Raw genomic sequence first — 10,399 nt, 5'->3', positions numbered from 1 at the left:
GAAGGGTAAAAGATTCATCATTTGTAAAAGTATTTCACTTTCACCAAAAGAAAAAGACCTTTTAAAATCTGATAGTATTAGCTTCTTGAAAGATTACATAGGAAATGCCCCATGCCCACATCATTAATTTCCACTGAAGTAATGCTGAGTTCTCCTTTGGTGATGCTCTCTTAAGCCTGTCGCTAGCTCGGTCACCTATGTTGATGTATAAAGCCCAGGCAGCTCACAGAGGCTCAGGGCCACAGGGACATAAGATGTGAGGATGGATTGGAAAAAGGCAGGCTTTATGTCATGTAGGAACGAAGCCCCAGGAAGCAGATTCTTGGGGCCCATCTCGGGTGACCCTGACTTTCAGATCCCAGCTTAAGCTACATGCAGGCCCAGCAGCAGCATCGTGGGTCTCATCCCAGATGGCGATGGTGGTGCTGGTGAGAGAGAGGCTGGGAGTGAGAGCACGGTCCCTGCGCTGCACCGGCCACCCGCCTCCTTCTGGTTTCTTCTCCAGGCCCGCAGCATGGTATTTTTAACCATGTCTCTTGCACATCTGCGGCCTGCGTGTTTTAGGATGCTCTGACTCACGGCAATGTGTTACAAACAGCTTTTGGAATCCACCTCCCTATGGTGTCCCACATTTTCATAGGGTTTCAAAAATGAGTCAAGTACCTGAACCTTCTAGATTCTACGGTTTTTCAGAACTTTTACATTATGACTGTGGCTTTTTTTTTTTAGAACTATAGTTAACTTGATAGTGTCACTGATGTATGAATCATCAGTAAAGAATACATTTTTTTCAGGCTAACAAAAAGTTCGTTCTTTCTGTAAAATTTGTCTTTTTCAAGGAGAAAGGTGTCAAAGGTGATTTTTTTTTCTTTTTCAGGGATTCACAGAGCTGCTTCCTATTGACTTGATTAAAATTTTTGATGAAAATGAACTAGAGGTTTGTATTATAAACATTACAAATAATGTTTTTATATTCTCTTTGATCCGTAATGTCCTAGAGTGTGAGTTCAGAGGAATTCTGTTTTGTGTCTCTTATGGGCCTTGTTTGGCAATTTGGGAGTCAAGAATAGCAAAAGTACTGAACCGTAGTTCCCTGGCCTGGGAGGGGGCAGTTCTGGAATGTACCAAATAAGTAGAGGCCTGCTGAACTGAATTGGGTTCTTGGCCCTGAACACCAGATGAGGAAAACTGGTGTGTCCAGGTGGAGACAAGGTTTGGGGCAGTAGCAACCTGTGAACAAGACCAGGCTGGGGGAGAATCTCGTGCCACCTCCCGCCCTGCCATGGCAGCCCAAAGGGGGACTTGGCCACATGGAGGCTGAGGGGCTACAGAACAGATGTCTCATTGAGCCTGAAGAGGTTTATGTCACAGAAGGAAAAACATCAGGCAGTAGCAAAAGGTGTTGGATGACTGTCTATTTCAGCTTCTTGGTGTGGATGTAGATGGGAGATTATAATTAAAAACCGAAGGAATATCTCACCCTATGTGTCAAGAGAAATGGGAGAAGGAAGGCTGAGTCTGTGGAGGGTTTTTTTTAGATAAGATGATGTCATAGAAATCACAGACTCCAAGCCCTTCATTTCATAGGTGGGAAACTGAGGCAGAGACATGTTAATGACCCTGGGTTTACCCAGCAAGCTTTTGGCACCGTCACGCCTAGGAACCTGCTTTCAGGCCTGTGGTTTAGTTCTCTTTCCATTTATCCTAGTGCCTCTGCAGGAATAGTAGGGCTGTTTGTCACGGAAACTTTCCCTGCTGGATAGGTGCATAATAAGAAAAGCAAACTTTGGGCTAAATGCTAAGTCTCAGGACCCATTACTGCCTGAGAGCACATCTGCAGAACATGGGCCTCTGCACCGCTGAGGTGACTTGGCATCACCTGAATTAATCGATCTGGAGGAGATACGTTGTTGCTGTCATCAGCACTAATTCTTTTGTGGGTAGAGAGGTTTTATCCAAATATTCAGACTGTCATCCTCTCAGGAGGAAAAACAGCCAGGGTCACGTCCACATGCTACCAGAGTGGAAGCAAACCCATGAGCACTGCACTTAAGATGAGTGGGGTAGGGAAGAAGATTGTGGAGCTTTTATTTCCAGTGTGAAGCATCATGGCCTTACACAGGGTTAGCATTAGGTCACCCTCATTACCCGCGCTGTCTCTGTGATCTGCCATGCAGGTAAGGTATCCGCCTCTGTTTGTTTGTGTGAGTCGCTGCTTAGCCTCCTTTGCACAATGACAAAATGCCGGCATTGAGAGAGGTCATGTTGTACTATACTGTGACTGTCTCAGCTTTCACACGCTGCCTTGTTTACATCTGGTAAATTTCCTTAATAGTTGCTGATGTGCGGCCTTGGCGATGTGGACGTGAATGACTGGAGACAGCATTCTATTTACAAGAACGGCTACTGCCCAAATCACCCTGTCATTCAGTGGTTCTGGAAGGTAACTCAAGGGCCCAACCCCTGCCCCTGCCCCGTGTTCTTCCACCTTGTCAGAACTGGTACCTCTGGGGTCCCCCAACCCTGCCAAGAGCTGATTTCAGGACTGATGCTAAAGCTGGAGTCTGTTAGTGCTTGCACTGCTGGCAGGGGGCGGAGGGTGGGGGGAGAGGAGCAGCCTGACCAGCAGACAAACTGGGCTTCTGCTGCAACTCGATTGGACAGCCCGGCTCGGACAGCAGGGTCCTGTGCATGCTGCCCTTCCTTGATGACTTGGTGAAAGCAGCTTTCATTTGAGGAACCCACTGAGTCAGATGAATGTGGAAAGGAATTAATTGGCTTCAGGAGTACTGAAAGCTAGTCCTCCAAAGTGTAAATGAGAATAGTGATGCCCGGGTCATAAACATGCTTTAGGGCCGGCTTTTTCAAGATACCATTTCCTGTTAAGAAGTCATTTTCTTCACTTTTTTAAATTCCAGCAACTATTTTGATCTTTATATCTTTCAACCAAAGATGCAGATGAAATTTAACTTACTGTCTGTGGCCCAGTGTGTGCCTCCTGTTCAGCTGAGAAGGATAGGAAATAGAAAATGGTCAGTCCAAAGACGAGAAGTAAACTAACTTCACAAAAACTGTTACTCAAGGCTGATTTACTTACAGACGAAAGAGATCACTATCTTTTTATAATTTCTAAATATCTATTATTACTCTTAAGTGCCAGATGTTATCTGTAGGGAATGTGTCTACTTTCTGAAACCCCATCCCATGACCCGGATTCCCCTGGTGTTGGTGCTTTTTGAACATTGTGCACTGATAATCGGTTTAGGGGGAACCGGCCGGCCTCACACAGAGAAGCATGAGCTCGATTCCATCAAAGAGTTTGCCTTTTCTATCACTTATTTTGGTATGTTGGCTGAAGAAGAGAGAGGCGTTGTGATCACTCACCCTCTAAGCTTAGAGAGGCTGGTACTGTGGTGGCCATTAAAATAAAAAACAAAAAAATGGCTCATTTTCAGAGTCAACTGCGTGGGTCTCAGATGAGATTACATTCTGCTTGCACTGCAGCCACACGTGCAGCATGTCCCGTGGGGGACTTAATGACCTTCTGCCTTTGTTCATAGGCTGTGCTACTGATGGACGCAGAAAAGCGTATCCGGTTACTGCAGTTTGTCACAGGGACGTCCCGAGTACCTATGAACGGATTTGCCGAACTTTATGGTGAGCATGGGATGTCTGTAGATTCAGTTCTACAAATTTCTAGCCAGGCGCCAACTGTGGCCCAAGAACGCTCTGCCTCCCAGGCCTCTTCACAGGGCTGCAGAGACTTTTTAGGACAGCAGGGACCTCATAGAGCTGATGGAAGCGCTTCCTGTAGATGGGTAACGGGTGGGGGCGGTTTGTGGGTAGAACCATAAGGGTCAGTCATCTTGTGGTTTTCCTTTTTTCTTTTTCTAGTTCAGTTTTTTGGTACTTTAAAAACTAGGTTTTGCAGAATCATCCATGTGGTTATAAACTGATCATATAAAGGACACCTCACTTTCAGGTGACAGAATTCTTCAGTGACTTTTTTTTTTAATCACTTTTTCTGCTTTGCATAGTGAAAAGTTCCATTTTCCCCCCCAAAGTAGTTTTAAGCCTAAATTTCCAGGGTTCACTTGAGAGGTTGTAGCCATCTCCCCTTTTATATGCTATGTCCGCTATTCCTGGTGTGACCCCTTTCTAAATGTAGTGCAGAGTCTATGTTAGGAGATTGTACAGGCCTTTTGCTGCCCTCAACATTAAATACGGGAGAACCTCTGTAAGTTAACCACCCAAGGGACCGTAACAGACTGGCCAGCATGTGGAGGGATCAGCGTAAGGATCTAGGCCTGCCTGCTGTACTGACATTTACAGCCTGTGGAAATTAGGTCAACTTGAGGGGGTGGTCAACTAGGGAGGTTCTACTGTATTAAATATTCACCAGGTGTAATGGCTCACACCTGTAATCCCAGCGTGCTAGGAGGCTGAGGTGGGAAGGTTGCTTGAGGCTGGGAGTTCAAGACCATCCTATAACATGACCCTATCTATACAAAAAAAAATTATTTTTTAATTGGTCAGGCAAGGTGGCATTCTCCTGTCATCCCAGCTACTCAGGAATCTGAAGCAGGAAGATTACTTGAGCCCAGGAGCTCAAAGCTGCCATGAGCTCTGACTGCACCTCTCCACTAAAGTCTGAGAGACAAAGCAAAGTTTATTTCTTAAGAAAATAAACATTAAATATGATAGTGTAGCAAAAGAGTGGCTCTAGTCTGGTGCTGGGGAAAGCTGCCCTGGCGGTGGCTGGTCTGTCATCCTCCCCCTTTCTTTAAGTTACACCATAGCTTGGTTCTGTGGCCTGACGCGCTCTTAACACGTCCCTCTCTTTTCTTGTCCAGGTTCCAATGGTCCTCAGCTGTTTACAATAGAGCAATGGGGCAGTCCTGAAAAACTGCCCAGAGCTCACACATGGTGAGTGACAAAAACACATGGTTGTCAGCAAGCTGTATTTTACATACTTAGCTGTGGACGGGGCTGGGCTAGAGACGATAGGGTGTTAGGTTTCCTGCCCATAAAGAGCTTAGCAAAAAGACACAGATGAAGACAGAAATTGTACAGTAGTGCTCATGAGACGTAAAGCAAGGTTCAGATGTGTCCAGTGTGCTTGGCACACAAAGGATTCAAGACTGTGGGGAGCTCCTCTGCACCCCGTCTTTCCCTGATGCCTTCTAGGTGGCAGAAGTGTCACTGTCCACCACATCAAGAAAAGGCAGCACCCAACCTCTAAACCAGCAGTTCTCAACCTGTGGGTCATGACACACAGGAACTGTACTAAAGGGCCGCAGCATTAGGAAAGTTGAGAACCACTGCTCTAAACAGATCAGATTTTCACGCCAACCTTAAATAAAGTGTTTAGAACTTAAGATAAAATTTTCTGTAGAAACAGCCTGTCTAAAAAGCCTCAGGTGTCCATCAGTAGCTCTTAATGCCCTGGAATTGACTAATGTGATTGTGGCCAAGGAGTATGAGTGGTCTGATAAATAACACGTTGCCAGGATGACAAGGCGGAGGGCGCCTGCCCTCAGAAGGCCCCCTGGGGTTGCAGGGCCAGGAACAAGGGTCCTGGTGGTTTTCTTCGAAGAGTTACATAAAACCTGACACAATGCAGTGTCCACACACTCTTGCTAATCCAAGTCCCCATGTCCTTTGTGGTGGGTTTTCTGCATAGGTGTTTATTTCTTGTTCCCTAGGAAATAATAAAAGTGGGCCTAGAAAATGGTGAGCCAGAATGCCCCCCTTGCTCAAGCAAAAGGTGGGCTTCAAAACTTGCTTCAGTCGTTGTAAACTTACATATAACCAATGAACACTCCCTGCAGGAAACACTTCCTTAAACTATTAAGTGCCGGCTAGGTGAGAATTTTCATGAAAATGTATTTGTGAGAAATGGGCTATGAAAGGTTTCTTGCCGGCTATGAAAGGTTTCTTGCCTCTTTTTGACTCTTGCTTTGCCAGAAAGATTTGGGGTTTTTATGTTTTTGTTTTCCCAATTCGTACCATTCATAAGACTCTCTGAGTGGAATGAATATGGTCATTGCCAGTGAAAGCCTGGAAAGCAAGCCAACTCCAGCCAAAAATTGGTTAATATCCAGAATAGTCAGTGTCCATGGTTCTCTGCCTTTATTGTGGGTGAAGAGTGCTTTGTAGTTTAGAGCTTTTATCCCAGTGTTGTCAGAGTTAAATGTGGTTTTCTGGATTATGATAGCCTCAGTTTAAAAGGCAGCCAGCACTGAGAAAAGGCAGAGACCCAGGACCAGGGTGCAGAACTCCCAAACTCATGGTACTTACAGTGACAAAGAGTAGTAGGAGCTAAATTACTGGGCACGGACGTTGTCTGTGGGTCAGGCACTGTGTAATCTTTACAGCACCTTCTGATACACTATTACTGTTCTCCAGGGCTGTTAGGACACTTACCTGGGATCACAGTTAACAGGTCCCCAGCTCACAGGATTTGAACTGGGGTCTGGTAGAATTAAGAGTCTGCGTTTAAACACTACACCAGATACACTGCCTTTCTTAATAAACCACTTTCTTTGGAGGCTCTTCAAATAGACCAAACTAATGAACTGATTTAGTGGTTAGCCCGTGTCCCTCTGTGACTCTGCTTATAGACAGCTGACTATTCAAATTTTCCTCTATTTTGGGTCCCATATGCTTCAGCCACAACTAAAACAGGCTACTGCCCAGGTGAGACCTCTGAACTCAGTTCTCAACCCTGGCTGCACATGGGAACTATCAGAAACTTTAAAAATGCTGATGCCGAGAATTTGGTCTTGGTCTAGCATGTGGCCTGGGTGGTAGGGGTTCCAGAACTCCCCAGGTGATTCTTGCAGGCAGGGTCTAAAGTTCACATCTCTTCCCTAGGAAGGGTAAAGGTCAACCCAGCAGAGGAAAACTGCCCAGCTGGCTCTTACTAAAACTTGAACTTTCCTCTCTCTGTGTCATAGAAATAAAGCAACCAAAGCATTTCCCAGTGGCACCCTCCGCAGGCTAGGGAGGGGGCTGTTCTGCTTTCTCTTCTGAGTCCTTCCAACCTGGCCTTGAGGGTACTGTGATGATGTGGGAAACAGGAACTTCCTTGGCTGCCTCACAGCAACAGTTCCACAACAAAATTTAGCCATGTGTGTGTGCTGTTTCTCCTATGCTTCATGAAAATGTAAATTACACCATTAAGCTTCAAAATAAAAATCTGAGATATACAGAGAACAGAAGCTGATAGATCTGGTTCTTTGCAAGGGTGCTTTTCATTGACCTCCGATGCCAGTGTGAGCGTCTGATGTGCAGAGGGCCTCGTTTCCTTGTTCTGTTAAAGGTCGCTACTTGGACATTAGAAATTTCTCTTTATCAGGATCACAGACCCACCTGCGCTTTCAGGCAGACCCTTCTCATCTGACTCTTCCCACACTTCTAACACATGGGGAAGCTGAAGCCCTCTGAGGACATTGACCTTCTCAAGGTTACCCAGCTCATTAGTGACAGACTAAGGCAGATCCCTGTCTCCTGACCTCAGCAGTAATGGAAGTAATGCTTACTACATGTCCTAGGCATGTGCTGTGATTACTTTGCATAATCCCACCAATTTTAAGAGGCCAGTAATGTGACCCACTTATAGATTTAAAAAAAAAAAATGAAGGCACAGACTCAGAAGCTCAGCTCTGAACACTCTTCTTTGCCCCCTCTCTGCTTTATGCCAGTGTTTCACAAACTTGTACGCTCTGTGCACCTTTTATTATCATAGGTGTGCAGACCCTGCAGGGATTGCAGGCCCTGGACGGTGAAACCCCCACTGGAAAGGCTGCAGCCTCCTTCTGTGACAGGCTGCAAATGAGCCATCTGCACATACAGAGTTCTGTCTTTGTAACTAGGAAAGTAATGTTTTTAGGTCATTATCAATATGAAAACAAGTTAGAAACTTTAAGACTTACTCTTTTAGGCTTCCTAGGTTTCTGAGAACCCCAGTTTGAGAAACACAGTGCTAATCTCTATGGCCCTTAGTGTTTAGTGGCTGTTACAGAATCGGAGTAGAGTTCAGTTCAGTGGGACTTACTAGACCTTTCAAGGGCTGTGAAAGGCCCACCACAGATACGTATTTGTTTCTCACTGCTGCTACTAATGGTTAACTTTCAAAATGTAAGAAGTGGTTCTGTTCATATTGCAAATGACACAACAGTGCCTAGCGGGGTTAGTTCAAATGCGCCAGCTGGGGTACTCACAGCAGGGGCAGCATAAGCACAGGTGAAAGGATGGGCCTTGTTGCCAGCCAGGGCTGAACCCAGCTTTCCCCCTTAGTGTGTGACCTTAAGCAAATTACCTAACCTTTCTGTGTCTCGAGTTCCTTCTCTATTAAATAGAGATAAAACAGGGATGAAGTATTACCTCCCCCCGGGCACAAGGCTGACAGCTGGGGTGCACACTCCGTCCTAAGCCATCATTAACTGTGGCAAGCGTGTGTGGCCTTTTTCATGACAGGTGCATGTCAGCAGTCTACCCATGAGGCTCAGACTTTCTCAAGCCCCAGGTAGACGCTTAATAAATGTTGATGAATGATACCACTGATCACAAGCCTAGAATCCCAGCTAGTCACAGGGTACTGGCAGGAGGTCAGTTGATCCCAGGAGTTGGAGTCCAGTCTGGGCAACATAGTGAGAAGACCCTATCTCTTAAAAAATGTTTAAAAAGGAAAAAGGATGAAAACTTGATAAGTGCTCGGCGCAGTTCACATTCACCAATTTGATCCAGCACCCTTGTGATTAGCTAGATTTGTGATGAGCAAATAGAGAGGTGAGGTGACTTCTCAAGGTCACACAACTGGCAACTGGCAGAGCCAGAATTTGGACATGGTCCCATAACAAGTCAGTTGCTCCCAGAGGCCATCCATTTGTCTGAAGACCTCACTATCACCAGGGTTGTTTTGCAGCCGCCCTTCATGGAAACCTCCCTATATGTAAGAGCGTTTTTATAAATGCAGCCTTTCATGTGAAATCTCTACTTCCCTGACTTGGATGAGAGGAGGTAGCTTAGGATTGGTGTTCTGGAGCCCGAGACAGCCTGGGTTCTGTTTGTTGGTCTGCCGTGTTCCTAGGGTGTGACCCCAGGCACCCTGACTTTACCTCCCTGCTTCAGGATCTGCCTCTGCAGAGTGAGATGACGTTACTTACCTCACAAGGGTTGTGATGAAAACCAAATGCATTAATGGCTTGAGGCCTAATGTAGAGTAAGTGGTAGACATCTGAGACAGACACAGCCTCACTACGGACGTAACTCCAAAAGCCTAAATTCTTTGTATTTCGTGGGTTTGGAAGTCTGGATGTGCATGTGCGTTACTTTGTCTTCCACGGCCCCCTTCCCACCAGGATTCTCCCGAGACCCACGTCTGACCATAGCAGAGGTTTCCTGGACTAGCAGAAAATGGTTTTCTCCTCTCTGTAGATGACGTAACCTATTTGCTGTGGTCGGTTTCCCAGCTAGAATTTGTTTTTCAAGATTGAGAATTCTTGGTGGACCCTTTTTTTATCCTCTTGCTAAATATCCTGCCCCATCAGCCAAATCTAGCAAGTGCCTTGGTGGCTTTTCACCTACACGTTGTTCCTCTTGCAGCTTTAATCGCCTTGACTTACCTCCATACGAAACCTTTGAAGATTTACGGGAGAAACTTCTCATGGCCGTGGAAAATGCCCAAGGATTTGAAGGAGTGGATTAAGCAGCGCTCCCCGCCTCGGGGCTGGTTGTTCTTCGAGCAAGTTCTGCTTGCTCTTTTGCATTTGCCTAGCAGACTTTTGCAGAGATGATGGCAGAAGAGCAGCTGCAGGCGTGGCCCCTGGAGCTGAGCCTTCGACCGTGCACTCGCCCAAGTTCAGACTCGGGAACCTGGTCCCAGCTCGAGTCCCTGCATTTCCCACCACAAATTACCGACTGGTTGACGTGTACACTAATTACATTTCAGGAGGACTTACGCTATTTATGTTGTGCCGCTGCAGGCAAAGCCCTTAATAAATATTTTACATACTTTCTAATGACAATGAATGGAATTAATCACTCTACAGGTATGGTATTACAACTCATGTTTACTTTTTAAGATGATTTAGACCGATTTTCAGATTTTATTTAATTACAATTAAAGATGTCTCATGTACTTGGAAAAGTGAGCATTTTTTTTTTTTTGTATTTGAATTTCATACCAGTCAATGATTTTTATTTGTGAAGTTCTTTGACACCTCCGCCCTCTACTTTATTAGAATTGGAAGACTAATTTTTGGTCCAAAAACCTTCTACAGACTAGTACTTCGAGAGAATTTCCAATTCCAGTATAACATTAGACATAATGATAATTTTCTCCATACTCAGAAAAACTTGCTATCACAGTTTTGGGTTTTTGTACAAATCTAGA

At 45.4% G+C, this 10,399-nt stretch overlaps 1 protein-coding gene across 1 annotated transcript in view; it reads left to right on the top strand.

The window, feature by feature from the left end:
• Positions 1-10,153, top strand: part of NEDD4L (neural precursor cell expressed, developmentally down-regulated 4-like, E3 ubiquitin protein ligase) — a 339,833-nt gene extending 329,680 nt beyond the window's left edge. Inside the window, exons 27-31 of the mRNA XM_023512363.1 lie at positions 878-937; positions 2,336-2,443; positions 3,561-3,657; positions 4,854-4,926; positions 9,610-10,153. Coding sequence (XP_023368131.1) covers positions 878-937; positions 2,336-2,443; positions 3,561-3,657; positions 4,854-4,926; positions 9,610-9,712 — 441 coding nt within the window. The 3' untranslated portion in view covers positions 9,713-10,153. The remainder of the gene's footprint in view (positions 1-877; positions 938-2,335; positions 2,444-3,560; positions 3,658-4,853; positions 4,927-9,609) is intronic.
• The last annotated feature ends 246 nt before the right edge of the window (positions 10,154-10,399 follow it).

The sequence above is a fragment of the Otolemur garnettii genome, unplaced genomic scaffold, assembly GCF_000181295.1.
Source record: "Otolemur garnettii isolate 467f Iridium unplaced genomic scaffold, OtoGar3 scaffold00027, whole genome shotgun sequence".
NCBI classification, from domain to species: Eukaryota; Metazoa; Chordata; class Mammalia; order Primates; family Galagidae; genus Otolemur; species Otolemur garnettii.
Note: the sequence above shows the minus strand (reverse complement) of the source record. Positions and strands in the feature narration are given on the sequence as shown.